The following is a 15,367-nucleotide window of genomic DNA, read 5'->3' as shown; positions in this document are numbered from 1 at the left end:
TTAGCCAAGTGCAGAACACATATCAGCCAACAGTTGGGCAAAATCATCTAACACAAAGCCTAAGTGCTGAATATCTCATGTAATTTATTGGTTACTGTACTTAAAGTAAAAAACAGATGGCTGTCTGGGTCCAGAATCTTTTGAGTGTATCAGTGGTTCACCCTGTGATGGTAGGACTGCCGCTGTCAGCATCACAAGAGTGTAGTGGACCACATACTGCTACTGCTGGAAAAGATCAAAATTCAAAATGCAGAGTACAATCTACGGAATGCCTATTGCGTTTGCACCCATCATGAAGTCAAAAAATTGTCAAACCATTGTAAGCTGGGGAATGTCTAAACAAAGTTCAAGAACAGACAAAGTAGATCTATTGGAGAAATCAGAACAGCAGTAGCCTGGGAGGAATTGATTGAAAAGAGGCTTTATTCACTGTTTCAAGACTCCTCTGGGGATTTCCCTGGTGGTCTAGTGGTTAAGAATTCACCCACCAATACAGGGGACACCGGTTCGATCCCTGGTCCAGGAAGATTCCACATGCCAGAGAGCAACTGAGACTGTACTACAAAAACTACTGAAGCTACTGTGCCTAGAGCCCATGCTTCACAACAAGAGAAACCACAGCACCCCAGCAAGAGAGTAGCTCCCGCTCTCCGCTACTAGAGAAAAGCCTGTGCAGGAGCAAAGACCCAGCACAGCCAAAAGTAAATAAATAAACACTTTTTTTTTTTTTTAAGAGGCAACCAAAGGATAGGTTAAAAAAAAGAAAAAGGCTCCTCTCACTCTACTTACTCATCCCTCCCTTTGACTAATTCCAGACAACCAGTGACATTTTCAGTCTCCAAAATTTCACCTTTTCCAGAATACCAAATATTTGGAATCATTCAGCACATGGCCTTTTCAGACTGGCTTCTTTCACTTAATAATTCACATTTAAGGTTCCTCCATGTCTTTCCATAGCTTGACAGCTCATTTCTTCCTAGTTCACCGCCTGAATGTACCAGTTTATTTGAACCATTCACCTACTGAAGGACATCTTGGTTGCTTCCACGTTTTGGTCATTATGACTAAAGCTGCTATAAACATCTGTGACTAGGTTTTGGTGTGGACACAATCCTTTGGGTAAAAATCAAGGAGCATGATTGTTGGAGCAGATGGTAAAAGTAGATTTTGTTTTATAAGAAACAACCAAGCTGTCTTCCAAAGTGCTGCACCATGGTTCATTCCCCCAGCAATGGCTGAGAGTTTCTGCTGTTCCACAGAATCACCAGCATCTGTGTTCTGACTGTTCTTTTATTTTGGCTACTTTGACAGGTGTGTAGTGATACTTCACTGTCATTTTAACATGCAATTCCCTAATAAAAGATGTTGAACATATTTTTCATTTGCTTACTTGTCATCTGGATATCTTCTTTGATGAGGTAACTGTCTAGGTAATTGGCCCATTTTTAAAAAATTGAGCTATTCTTTTTCTTATTGTTGATTTTAAGAGTTCTTTGCATATTTTGGATAACTGTCCACTATCAGATATGTCTTTTGCAAATGTTTCTCCTAGTCTGTGGCTTGCGTTCTCATTCTATTGACACTGATTTTTGCAGAGCAGAAGATTTTAATTGCAATGAAGTCTGAAAAGTAAAAGTGAAAGTCACTCAGTAGGGTCCAGCTCTTTGTGACCCCATGGACTATACAGTCCATGGAATTATCCAGGCCAGAACACTGGAGTGGGTAGCTGTTCCCTTCTCCAGTGGATCTTCCCAACCCAGGAATCGAACCGGGATCTCCTGCGTTGCAGGAAGATTCTTTACCAGCTGAGGAATTCTAGTTTATCAATTATTTCTTCCAGGGATTGTGCCTTTGGGGTAGTACTGAAAATCATTGTTATATCCAAGGTGAGATTCATCGAGCTTCTCACCATTAAGTACAATATTAGCTGCAGGTGTTTTGTCAATGTTCTTTATCAAGCTCACAAAGTTCATCTCTACTGCTGAGACTTTTTATCATGAATAGATGTTGGATGTTGTCAAATGCTTTTTCTGTGTGTATTCATATGATCATGTGATTTTTCTTCTTCACCCTGTTGATGTGGTGGATAACACTGATTTTTTAAAATTTTATTTTATTTGGCTATGTTGGTTCTTAATTGCAGCACACAGGATCTTTGCTGGGTCACGTGGGATCTTTCGTTGTGGCTCACAGGCTCAGCTGTTGCGGCTATTTGCAGCTTGCAGGTTCAGCAGCCCCACAGTATGAGGGATCTTAGCTCCCCGACCAGAGATTGAACTCATGTCCCCTGCGTGGCAAGTTGGGTTCTTAACCCCTGGACAACCAGGGAAGTCTCCCATTAATGGACTTTTAAATACTCAACCAGCTTTGCATATCTAGGATAAATTCCACTTTACTACAGGTATATAATTATTTTCATACATTGTAGATTTGTTTGCTAATATTTTGTTAAAGATTTTTGCACTTGATCATGAGAGATAATGGTCCGAAGTTTCCTTTTCTTATAATCCGCCCCTCTGCCCTGTTTTAGTAGTAGGGGAATGCTGGCCTCATAGAATGAATTTTAAATAAAGTTGACCCTTGAACAATACTAGTTTGAGCTGTGTGGGTCGACTTACACATGGATATTTTTCAGTGGTAAACACTACAGTACCACATGATCTGTGGTTGGCTGGATCCATGGATGCATCCTTGGATACACAAGAACTGCAGATACAAGGGCCAACTATAAGTTATACATCAATTAACCCCTGCATTGTTCAAGGGTCAATTGTGTTCCCTCTGCTTCTATCCTCTGAAAGAGATGTTGAGAACTGGTATACTTTCATTTAATGTCTAGTTAGAACTCACCAGTAAGCCCATCTGAGTATTGTATTTTCTGTTTTGGAAGGTTATTAATTATTGACTGATTTCCTTTAGTAGATATATACCTATTCAGATCGTCTGTTTCTAGCTAGTATTAGCAGACTGGATCTCTCAAGGGATTGGTCTAGTTCCCCCATGTTATCAAATTTGTAGGCAGAGAGTTGTTCAAAATATTCCTTTATTATTCTCTTAATGTCCCATGGAATTTACAGTAATGCCCTCTCTTTCATCTCTGATACTAGTAATCTGTGTCTTCTGTTTTTGCTTAGTGACTTTGGCTAGAGGCTTGTCAACTTCACTGATCTTTCCAAAGAACCAGCAGCTTTTGTTTTTGTAGATTTTCTCTACTGACTTCCTATTTTCAATTTCACTTATATTTCTGACGTAATTTTAAAAATTTCTTCTCTTGCTTACTTTGGATTTAATTTGCTCTTCTTTCTCTAGTATACTAAGGTGGAAGCTTAAATTATTGATTTTAGATCTTTTTTCTTTTCTAATAAATATGTGTATATGTGTGTGTGTATACGCTCAGTTGTGTCTGACTTTTTAAGACCCTGTGGACTGTAGCTTTGCAGGCTCCTCTGTCCATGGGATTTCCCAGGCAAGAATACTGGAGTGGGTTGCCAGTTCCTTCTCCAGGGGATCTTCCTAACCCAGGGATCAAACCCAAGTCTCCTGCATTGGCAGGCGGATTCTTTACCACTGCGCCAGCTGGGAAGTCCTTTTAAATACATACATTTCAACAATGCTATAAATTCTCTAAGCACTGCTTTCAATGTATCCCACAAATTGCAATAAACTGTATTTTAACTTTCACTTAGTACAAAATACTTTTGAAATTTCTTCTTTGACTCTTTAGAAGTATGTTGTTTAATCTCAAAGTATTTGAGGTTTTCCAGCAATCTTTTTGTTATTAATTTCTAGTTTAATTCTATTGTGGTCCAAAAGCAGACACTGTATGGTTTCCATTCTTTTAAATTTGTTAAAGTGTGCTTTATGACCCAGAAAATGATTTTGGTGAATGTTTGGTGTAAGCTTAAGAAGAATGTGTAATATGCTGTTGTTAAGATTAAGGTTTGTTATGTCTTCCTGTTGTATTAATATATAATGCCCCTCTTTATCCCTGATAACTTTCTTTGCTCTGAAATTTCTCCTCTGTCTGAAGTTAATACAGCTACTCCTGCTACCTTTTGAGTAATGTTAGCATGATACATCTTTCTCCATTCTTTTACTTTTAATCTAAATATCTTTATATTCAAAGTTGGTTTCCTGTAGTTGGGTCTTGTTTTTGAATCCATGTGACTCTCCATCTTTTAATTGGTATATTTAGACCATTGATATTTAAAGCATACATAAACATTCACAGTCAAATACACTGTTGCTATTATTATTTTGGACAACTTATCTGTGAAACATAAAAGCTTTTATTTTATTTTTATGTATTCATTCTCCAATGCTCTTCCTTTCTTTATGTAGATTTGAGTTTCTCACCTATATAGTTTTCCTTCTGTCTGAAGAACTTTTTTAACAGTTCTTGCAAGGTAGGTATACTGGCAATAAATTCTTCAATTTTTGTCTGAGAAAGTATTTCTCTTTCCCTCGCGAAGGATAATTTCACAAGGTACAGAATTCTAAGTTGGTGCTTTGCTTTTGTTTTTTCCTTTTAACACTTTAGAGACTTCACTGAACTCTCTTCTTGCTTGCTTGCATGGTTTCTGAGATGTCAGATGCAATTCTTACCTCTCTCCTTTATAAGTGAGGCATTCCCCACCCCATCTTCTTTCAGAATGTTTATCTTTGACTTTCTAAAGTTTGAATATGATTGTGGGGAGGGGATTTATCCTGCTCGGTGTTTTCTGAGCTTCCTGGATCTGTACTTTGATGTCTGACATTAATCGGGGAAAATTCTCAGTTATTATTGCTTCAAACATGTCTTCTGTCTCTTTCTATCTTCTCCTCTGGTATTCCCATTACGCCCGTCATACCTTTGTAGTTGTCCCACAGTTCTTGGATAGTTTGTCCAGTTCTGTTTTGGGACTTTTTTCCTCAGACTTTTTTCTCTTTATTTTTCAGTTTTGGAACTTTCTAGCATCATACTCTCAAGCTCAAAGCTCTTTCCTCGGCATGTCCAGTCTACTAATGAGCCCATCAAAGGCACCCTTCATCTCTGTTACAGTGGTTTTGATATCCAGCATTTCTTTTTCATTCTCTCTTAGAATTTCCATCTTTCCCTTTATATCATCTGATTTTGCATATTGTCTACTTTTCCCATTAAAGCTCTTAACATATTAATTGTAGGTTTCTAAATTCCTAATCTGATAATTCCAACATTTCCACCATATCTGGTTCTGAAGCTTAGTCTCCTCAAACTATGTTTTTGCCTTTCAGAACGCCTTGTAAACTTTTACTGAAAGGTAGACAAGATATACTAGGTAGACAGGATACATTGCAGTCAACAGACCTTTAGTGATGTGAGAGTAAGGTTTGGGGTAGGGAAGTGTTGCATAATCCTGCTATCAGGATTTGGTGAACTAGTGGCCCTGGACCATGCCCTTGACTGCTGCTTCTCGGTTCTCACTCCCCACCCATAGGTGGGACAGCATAGCTAGACTTGCCTGGAGTTGGTACTTCCCTTCCCTCAGGTAGGTCAGGCTCTGGGAAAATAGCTTCTCCTTGCAGCAGACCTTGTTGAGAAAAACAGAAGTCTCTGGCGCATTTCAAAGTGGTCCTTTCCCTTCCTCCTGCTGGAAGCATTTTCCTCCAGTATTCACTGGAGGGGCTTCCCTGATAGCTCAATGCACCTGCAATGTAGGAGACCCTGGTTTGATTCCCTGCTGGAGAAGGGACAGGCTACCCACTCCAGTATTCTTGGGCTTCCCTTGTGGCTCAGCTGGTAAAGAATGCACCTGCAATGCAGGAGACTTGGCCTTGATCCCTGGGTTGGGAAGATTCCCTGGAGAAGGAAAGGCTACCCACTCCAGTATTCTGGCCTGGAGAATTCCAAGGACTGTATAGTCCAAGGGGTCGCAAAGAGTCAGACACGACTGAGCGACTTTCACTATTCACTGCAGATGAGTGAGGACCTGATGGAACTCCAGGAAATAAAAACTCACAAAAGTGTAAGTTCCGCCTCCAGTGACTGGGCACCCCTGAAGTTTAGGATGTGTTTTTGTTTTCTCTTACTGAGATTCAATTGTCATAATTAAGTGTACTGTATGTTGACTTGATACATTTATATGTTGCAATGTGATTATCACCGTGGTGTTCACTAACAGCTCTATCATGTCACATAATTATCATTCTTTTTTTGGGGGGGGAACAATTATGATCTAGTCTCTTAGCAACTCTGAAGTTTATGACTCAGTATTGTTGACCGTAATCACTATGTGATGCATTACCTCTCCTACCTGAAGTTTTCAGCTCTCAGGCTTGTCCACACTGAGCCTCCAGCAATTTGACAATTACAGGTTAGGTTTCCCTACACTGTCACTGGCTCCCGTGGAGGTTTCTGCTACGCTATGTTTTGTTTTTAAATTAACTATATTACAGACTGGTTCCAAATAGGAAAAGGAACATGTCAAGGCTGTAAATTGTCACCCTGCTTATTTAACTTATATGCAAGGTACATCATGAGAAATGCTGGGCTGGAGGAAGCACAAGCTGAATCAAGATTGCTGGGAGAAATATCAATAACCTCAGATATGCAGATGACACCACCCTTATGGCAGAAAGTGAAGAAGAACTAAAGAGCCTCTTGTTGAAAGTGAAAGAGGAGAGTGAAAAAGTTGGCTTAAAGCTAAACATTCAGAAAACTAAGATCATGGCATCTGGTCCCACCACTTCATGGCAAATAGATGGGGAAACAGTGGAAACAGTGGCTGACTTTATTTTTCTAGGCTCCAAAATCACTGCAGATGGTGACTGCAGCCATGAAATTAAAAACCTTACTCCTTGGAAGGAAAGTTATGACCAACCTAGACAGCATATTAAAAAGCAGAGACATTACTTTGCCAACAAAGGTCCATCTAGTCAAGGCTATGGTTTTTCCAGTGGTCATGTATGGATGTGAGAGTTGGACTATAAAGAAAGCTGAGCACTGAAGAATTGATGCTTTTGAACTGTGGTGTTGGAGAAGACTCTTGAGAGTCCCTTGGACTGCAAGGATCTCCAACCAGTCCATCCTAAAGGAGATCAGTCCTGGGTGTTCTTTGGAAGGACTGATGTTGAAGCTGAAACTCCAATACTTTGGCCACCTGATGTGAAGATTGGACTCATTTGAAAAGACCCTGATGTTGGGAAAGATTGAGGGCAGGAGAAGGGGATGACAGAGGATGAGATGGTTGGATGGCATCACTGACTCTATGGATGTGGGTTTGGGTGGACTCCGGGAGTTGGTGATGGACAGGGAGGCCTGGCGTGCTGCAGTTCATGGGGTTACAAAGAGTCGGACATGACTGAGTGAACTGAACTGAATGTATAATTTATATACAATAAAATGTACCCATTTTAAGTAAACAGTTGCATAAGTGCTGACAAACGTACATATGCTTATGTAACCACCCTTTTGCCTGGATTATTCAGCTTCCTGGATGGTTTAGTATGCAGCTAGCCCTGAGAACCACACTCTGTTACTCTCTGTCATTCATTGCCAACTGAGGGCTTGGGATTACCACTTCTGAGGTTATTCACTTATTTCTGGAGCTTAGTTTCTTCATATCCTCTGAAATTGGATGGGACATCTGTGAGCACAAGCCCACCACAAGAGTACCAATTTACTGATCCCTAGTGTTATAGAATCAGGCTAAAAGTGAACACAGAAAATTTACTTACATGGTCAATTCATCAACCCTGGCACTTCCCTGGTGGGCCAGTGGCTAAGCCTCTGCACTCTCAACGCAGGCAGGGCCCGGGTTCGATCTCTGGTCAGGAAACTAGATCCCATGAACTTGAACTAAAAAATCCTGCATGCCTCAATGATGATCAAAGATCCCACATGCTACAACTAAGACCCAGTGAAGCCGAATAAATAAATATTTAAAAAGAGACAGACCAAAAAAAAAAAAAAAAAAATCAACAGGGATTTCCCTGGTGGTCCAGTGGTTAAGACTCCATACTTCAAATGCAGGGAGCACAGGTTTGATCCTTGGTTAGGGAACTAAGATCCCACATACCATGTGGTGTGGCCAAAAAAAAAAAACCAAACCAGTTCATCAGTCCTTCACACACGTGTTGAGCTTGTACCAATCTCCCATCGCTGGCTCCTGCCTCCCTACCTCTCGACTTTAGCTGTCTTTGGATTGTAAGAACTTCTTTCCTTTTCCTGCTCACCTTCCCTGGGGAATGCAGTCACCTCCTCTCCCATCAGGGCGCAGTGAACAGCCTGGGCTGACCCTCTGTCTTCATCTTCCCTCACCTCCCTTAATCTAAGTTCTCTCTCTCATGGAAGTCCCGTTTCAAATCCCACCTCCACCCTGAAGCCTTCCTCCCCCAGCTAGAATTACTGGTACCAAGCACGTGAGTGCATAATCACACTCCAGATGCCCTTGGCCTTCACCTTGCCCTAGTTGTTTTAAACAATCAAATTCAATTAAACAAACATGGAATCAATTGAGGGCTTTCTCTGGACAAGGCATAATGCTGGGTTTTGGGCAATAACAGAATGGTGACTAAGACACAAAATACACAGGGTTCCTGCTCTCACATGACAGACTCTAAACAAGAGTAATAAGCTTTGCCTAAGGTGAGGGGTTTCCAGGTGCTGGGGAGAACAAGTCAAGGGCATACACTATTTCCGATGTTTATATCTGTCTGTGCAAAAACACAGGTCCTGGGACACCAGCGGGGCTGGGTTCACCCTTCTCTGTGCCTCCTGCGGCTCTCACACACTGCCTCATCAAAAGTTCACTGGCTGGACCTGAACTCACAGAACAGGTAGTGTTGCACAAGTACAAGGACATTACAGGAGGCAACCTAGCATCCTCAATCACCAAGTTTTGTTTTTTTTTTCATTTTCTCTTTTCTTTCCTGCTCATGGTCTCCTTTCTTCCTCCCCTGTTCCTTGTCCCATTTCCAGTCCTCCCTGGCCTAATCCTGGACCAGTCTGGGACCCAAGGGGGGAGCCTGGTCATTGCTCAGCTGTGTTCTCCCTTCCTTCATCACCGCCCTTTATTTCTTAGCTCTTTGCATCTGGAGAGGAAGCACAGATCTTAAGTGGTCTGCCTTGGCGGCTCGTTAGACTCACCTGGAAAGCTGATGCTCAGGTCCCACCCCTCCCCAAGCTGATTGACTTGAGGTGAGATCTTAGAACAGTGCCTCAGGCTCCCAGCTGATTCAAACGTGCAGCCAGATTGAGAACCACTGCGACAGACTAAGGACTTCGAAATCTCCACCTTCTCAGCTGAGGGTGATGGTCCCTCCCCACAGATAACCATGGAAATTGGCATAGGCCAAAAAGACAGCAGCACTAGCTTAGGGGGTGGGCTAATGACAGAGCTTCAAATCCCCAGCAACTCAGCTCCAGAATGGATGTCAAAGCAAAGTTGAAGCTGCTTCCCCTAGAGAAGGCAGGAAGAAGAGAGATTTAACAGAGGAATGAGGAGGAGGAGGAGGCAGGAAAAAAGTGAAAGTGTAATCGCTTAGTCCTGTCCGACTCTTTGGGACCCTATAAAATGTTAGCCTGACAGGCTCCTCTGTCCACAGGATTCTCCAGGCAAGAATGCTGGAGTGGGTTGCCATGCCCTTTTCCAGGGGATCTTCCTGACCCAGGGATCAAACCCACGTCTCCATCATTGCAGGCAGATTCTTACTGAGCCGTCAGGCAGACTGCTCAGTAAAATAGGAATCATGTGTTGCTCTGGGTGGGCGAAGGGGCGGGGAGAGGGGAGCCGGAAGATGAGAGGAGGTACCGCTAGGGAAGCAGCTGGCACAGCTTTAGTTCTCAATAAATGTCAGCTTTACCCTGATACAGTGCTTTTATAGTGAAATTATTTGCACAAGAAGGAGCAGCCAGTAAAATGAGTTCCATATCCTACACTGGGAGCACGAGCTTAGAGAGATTGAGATTATCCACCCTCCACCCAACCCCACAGGCCAACTGACTAAGAAATCAACCCAAGGAATGGCTAGGATATCTGCACTCAAACTTGACTGCGAAGAGGAGTTGCCATGAAGCCCTGAGCAAGGTAAGTAACCTCTGTGAACTTCAGTTTTCTCACCCATGAAATGGAATCTATATAAAGGCTCTCATCCCCTAAAGGGCAATTGTGAACACTGAACGAGCTCGGTACAACATACACACAGTGGGCTCTCATTACAACAGCACTTCTCACCTGCTAGGTGATAACATTTACCTCTCTCCTCCTTACCTAACTCTCTGAACATTTATCTAAACTCCCTGTATTTTTTCAATTTTTTTATAAGAATCATATCATACATATAAAGGGATAGAGATCAGGGGCTTCCCTCATAGTTCAGTTGTTAAAGAATCCGCCTGCAATGCAGGAGACCTCTGTTATATTCCTGGGTCGTGAAGATCTGCTGGAGAAGGGAAAGGCTACCCACTCCAGTATTCTGGCCTGGAGAATTCCATGGACTGTATAGTCCATGGGGTCGCAAAGAGTTGGGACACAACTGAGCGACTTTCACTTTCACTTTCAGAAATGGTTTAGTTAACACCCATGTGTCCATCATTATACCAAAGAAATAGACATAATCAATTCCTGTGAAGCCCTTTGTGCCTCTGTTCATCTCCTCCCACAAAATAACCACCTTCCTGCAGGTTTCCTTGATTTTTCCTTTGAAGGTCAAAATCTTTAATTTTTGCCAACATGATGGTGGAAAAAACAGTATCTTTTTGTTGCTGTTGTTTTTTCCTTGATTTTCTTTAAAGCAAAATAGACTGTGTCCCCGCAACTATTTTTCATCTTTGTATCCCCAGAATATTGAACTTTACAGTATTCTATAAATATTGGATAAATGAAGGAATGTCCTAGCAGAAGTAGAACCAGAACAGGCTTTTAAAATTCTCATCTGGGTACTTCCCTGGTGACCCAGTGGTTAAGACAATGGGCTCCCACTACAAGGGGCATGGGTTTGATCCCTGGTCAGGGAACTAAGATCCTGCATGCCACACGGCATGGCCAAAAGTAAGTAAACAAATTTTCATCTGTTTAACCTTGGACAAGCTTCTCTAGTCCACGGTTTCCTTGCTCCTTGGCCTCCCTTCCAGCCTAAGTCATCAGTGAACCCAGCAGCTGTCTCCCAGGGCTGGGACTGAGCAAGCTGGAGATGACCTCACAGGTTCCAACCTCTGTGTTCTGGCTGTTAGTGGACTTTGCGTGGGTGACACAGGTGCCTGCCTAGAGTCAACCCCTTGGGTTCCTGGAGCAGCAGGACTTCAACCACAAATATGCTTCTCTCTTTACCCCACATGTGATGCAAATACATTTTCCCGTCATTTTTTATGTGAGTCCATAGGGAAAAAAAAAGGAGAAGGGAATGACAATGCATTCCAGTATTCTTGCCTGGAGAATTCCATGGACAGAGTAGCCTGGTGGGCTACAGTCCATAGGGTCACAAAGAGTCAGACACGACTGCGTGACTAACACTTTCATAGGAAAAAGATTGAGAAGCACAATAGTAGACTATTAGGTTGGTGGCGAGCGGGAGGCTAGATTTAGCCCAAGATCAGGACAGTTTGGGGCTTCTCTCTCTTCTCCACATTGCCCCATATGCCCCACTCAGAGGCCCACTGGCCCACAGTGCAAGTGCCTGTCAGTAGGTTCCGGGGTACAGAGTGACCTAGAAGGAGATGGAGGACTGAATTGTCTTTCATTTCTTTGCAAAAAAACAAAAAAAAAGTATTCGGTTGCACTGAGTCTTATTTGCGGCATGAGGGATCTTCGATCTTCCTCCAGGCCTGTGAGATCTTTAGTTGCAGCGTGTGGGATCGAGCTCCCTGACCAGGAATCGAACCCCAGCCCCCCACAGTGGAAGCACCGAGTCTCAGCCACTGGACCACCAGGGACATCCCAAGGACTGAGCTATCTAAAGGCAAGGAGGAGAAAGGAAGACTTGGAGAAGGCCATGGTTTCAGATCCTACCCCTGTGCAGAGGAACACTTGTCCCTGCCCCAGGGGTTTCTGCCACTGGAGAGCAGACCTGGAGGGCCGTGTCCAGGGCTCCCTGCGGGCCGGCAGCCGCAGCTGTTGGCAGGGAGTCTCCAGGTCTAAAATTAGCCTCCTGCTCTCCACCCAGGCAGCTCGCTCTGGCAGGCGGGCCCTGCGGTGAGGTAATCACGGGGACAGCGAGCGGGTGGGGCGACAGCACAGGGCAGGGTCCTCCTCCCCAGTGGGCGCCCCCTATCCCCCACCAGGCTGGGGACCCAGGAGCATCTGTGCACAACCTCAGCCTCTCCTTGTGGGTGCCTCTGTGTCCACCCTGACCTGCACTGGAGGCCCACAAGGAGAGGAACACACGCTTTCGTGATGAACGTGCCAGGGCCTCAACTGACCAGTACAGTCCTGTGGGGTCAGAGACACTGTTTCCATCACACGGAAGCCTCAGGGATGGGATGTTCACTGCGTCCGCTGATCTGAGCCTGGGACCCTGGGAGGGGGAGTCCAGAAGCTCCTGCCCCCTTCTTGGGAAGGGGCATCTCTCAAGGCAGAGCCCAAGCTGGAGACCGCAAGACCCCCACTGCCAGGTCCCTGGCTTCTGATGGTCTGGTCAGGGAGCCTGTGGTTGGATTGGCCAAAACAAGTGGCAGATCCCGGGCAGCAGGCCTGCCACCCTGGGCGGAGCACACAGAGGCACTTAGTGAGGGCTGGGTCGAGGTGGAGAGGGGCAGGCTGAAGCTCCGAGGTGGGGCCTGGCCAGCAGGGCAGAGGGGGAGAGGGAGGCCACAAGAGAGATATGCCCATGGTCACCAGGGCCTGTGAAAGGCCCTCAGGGTCACCAAACCTCTCCAGCCAGGAGCTTCCAAGACCACCTCCTAAAACATCATTGCCCAGGGCTCACCCAGCCTCACTCCTCCCTCATCACCTCCACCCGGGGAAGTGGGAGAGAATGCAGGAGGGGAGGTGGGGGACGGCCACTGTCTCCAGAGTGGGAACAGGGCCCAGCGCACTTCCAGCCTTGCCTGCCTGGGAAGGCAAGATCACAGGGCCGGGAAGGGAGTGGAGATGGATCTGAGTCCAGGTAGCTTCCAGCTCCCCAATCTTTCTCCAGCCCCTTCCAGTGCAGAATCCCCAGTGCTGGTGCAAACACCGCTTCCTTTGGGAACAATGTCAGAGCAACAGGGCATCTCGTGGACCAAGGAGCCGAGTATGCCCTACTTGAAGAAAAGGAAACTGAGGCCCAGGAGGTGAAACCAACTTGCTCAACATCACAGAGCCAGTTCATCTCAGAACTGAGGCTGGAGGCCAGGTCCCCTGACTCCAGCCCAGGGTCCTTCCCCCGCAAGTCCTCATCCAGCTCAGATACTCTGGTTCTGTAACTCGGCTTCTCCTTTCCTTCTTCCGCTAGGACACACCCAATCAATCATCCCACTCAGCAGTGACCTTCCACTCCTTGGCCAAGCATGTGAGGCCTCCCTTCTGCACCTGACACCCCTGCTCACCTTCTCCTTAGCAGTATGATGCCCCCACTCACAGTTCATTCTATCTCCCTCACTGCCTGGCTGTCCACAGCCAGGCAGCCAGAACCCTGCCCCGCCACCCCCCAGGTGCAGCCCCTTTTCCTGAAGACCAGATTCCATGTCCTGCTCCCCTCCCCCCCCCAGCTCTGGCAGTCCAGGATGCATCCATCAGCTGGTGGAGGGAACAGGTCTGGGCAGGAAAGGATGGTGACACCCTTAAGGCACAGCCAAAGGTCCTGAGCAGGAGCTGAGCTGCCCCTGGAGAGAGTCTGGACCACAGACTCCTGACCCATCCACAGCTCTCACCTGTTCTGGGAGCCAGAACCCTTCCGGGGCCTTGCGGGTCTCTGTGCCAGGCACCTCCTCCTCCCTTCTTCTTTAAAAAAGGAGCAACAGTCTTCCCCATTAACCCCAGGGCCCAGCATGCAAACGTCCCCTCACCTGGCCACCACCCACAGGCTGCAGCCGAGGACACCTTCCCCAACAGGTGGGAAGGACCGACCTTCATTCAGGAGAAGGGGCAGCCTCTGGTCCTTAAGTCAGCCTGTGGCCAGAGTAGCTCCAAGCTCCCAGAGCAAAGTGCCTGGTGAAACAAGGGCCATTGTTCTGTGGGGCGGCCACTGCATCCCCCACGTGACCTATTCATGAGTGCCCTGCCAGTTAGGGAAAGTGTTCATCACTCTAGAACTTTCCAGACCTTCTCAGAGACATAAAGGAGAAGAAAAGTATAGAAAAACAACTCTTTCTGGGGGATTTTTTTCTCTCTTGGTTTTAGAAGAAACAACTTTAGGGTTTTTTTCTGCCTTTTAAGCTTTCCAATGTCTAAATATACCAAGCATAATCACTGAAGCAAACCAAGTTATGTACAATATATATTTATCTTGTTAAACTAACAGAAAATGACTTTGGGTCTATAAGGGGTGCCAAAAGTATTTCATGGTTGTTTCCCTAAAAATATGACACTATATTCTCATTTCCCAGAAATCAAACCCCCACTAAGTTTTATATCAACAAGCACTGTGGATAGTGTGTGCCCACTTCTTTTCCTCAAATTCTATTCCAATTGAATAGCGTTCTCTTCCATCAATATTGCCCCAAAACAGGTAGTATTTCCTAAGTGTATAATGAAAGCTTCACTATTGTAAAATGTTCCCTATGCAAATATTTTTGCAACTTTCATGCATCAGAATAAAGTTGAATTCTTACTCAACATATTAAATCAAGCTTGAGTATTATTTTTTCCACCTCCTCTCTGAACTCTTTCAAAGGTGTTTGACCCCACTTATTGCTACCTATCTGCAATTTTTTCTTCAATTTGTCATCCATTTCATCTTTTAACGCCACAAAGAATTGCCAGTTCCATAATCTTAAAATGAGGATTACAAAAATATCAGCCTGCATCAGCTAGGATCTTTCTACATAAAAGAAAGAAGATAACATCTTTTTAAAACTTGTTACATACTTTCCTACCAAAGACTTTCATGATTCAAGGGCTCCAGTTTCTTCTCATTTGGGCTTCCCTGGTACCTCAGTGGTTTTGGAGAAGACTCTTGAGAGTCCCTTGGACTGCAAGGAGATCAGTCCTGGGTGTTCATTGGAAGGACTGATGCTGAAGCTGAAACTCCAATACTTTAGCCACCTCATGCGAAGAGTTGACTCGTTGGAAAAGACCCTGATGCTGGGAGGGATTGGGGGCAGGAGGAGAAGGGGACGACAGAGGATGAGATGGCTGGATGGCATCACCGACTCAATGGGCATGAGTTTGAGTAAACTCCGGGAGTTTGTGACGGACAGGCAGGCCTGGCGTGCTGCGATTCATGGGGTCGCAAAGAGTTGGACATGACTGAGCGACTGAACTGAACTGGT

The 15,367-nt window shown here is 45.0% G+C and overlaps 1 protein-coding gene across 3 annotated transcripts in view; it reads right to left on the bottom strand.

Moving 5' to 3' along the window:
* Positions 1-14,095, bottom strand: part of B4GALNT3 (beta-1,4-N-acetyl-galactosaminyltransferase 3) — an 80,870-nt gene extending 66,775 nt beyond the window's left edge. For 2 of the 3 annotated variants that reach the window (XM_070453199.1, XM_020882131.2), the window contains exon 1: positions 13,808-14,095. In XM_070453199.1, the coding sequence (XP_070309300.1) occupies positions 13,808-14,009 (202 nt within the window). In that variant the 5' untranslated portion in view covers positions 14,010-14,095. The remainder of the gene's footprint in view (positions 1-13,807) is intronic. The other variant, XM_070453200.1, reaches the window with a different exon arrangement.
* Between the last annotated feature and the right edge of the window lie 1,272 nt (positions 14,096-15,367).

The sequence above is a fragment of the Odocoileus virginianus genome, chromosome 23 (genome assembly GCF_023699985.2).
Source record: "Odocoileus virginianus isolate 20LAN1187 ecotype Illinois chromosome 23, Ovbor_1.2, whole genome shotgun sequence".
Classification (NCBI taxonomy): domain Eukaryota; kingdom Metazoa; phylum Chordata; class Mammalia; order Artiodactyla; family Cervidae; genus Odocoileus; species Odocoileus virginianus.
The sequence above is the reverse complement of the archived record's forward strand: the minus strand, read 5'-3'. Positions and strand labels throughout refer to the sequence as shown.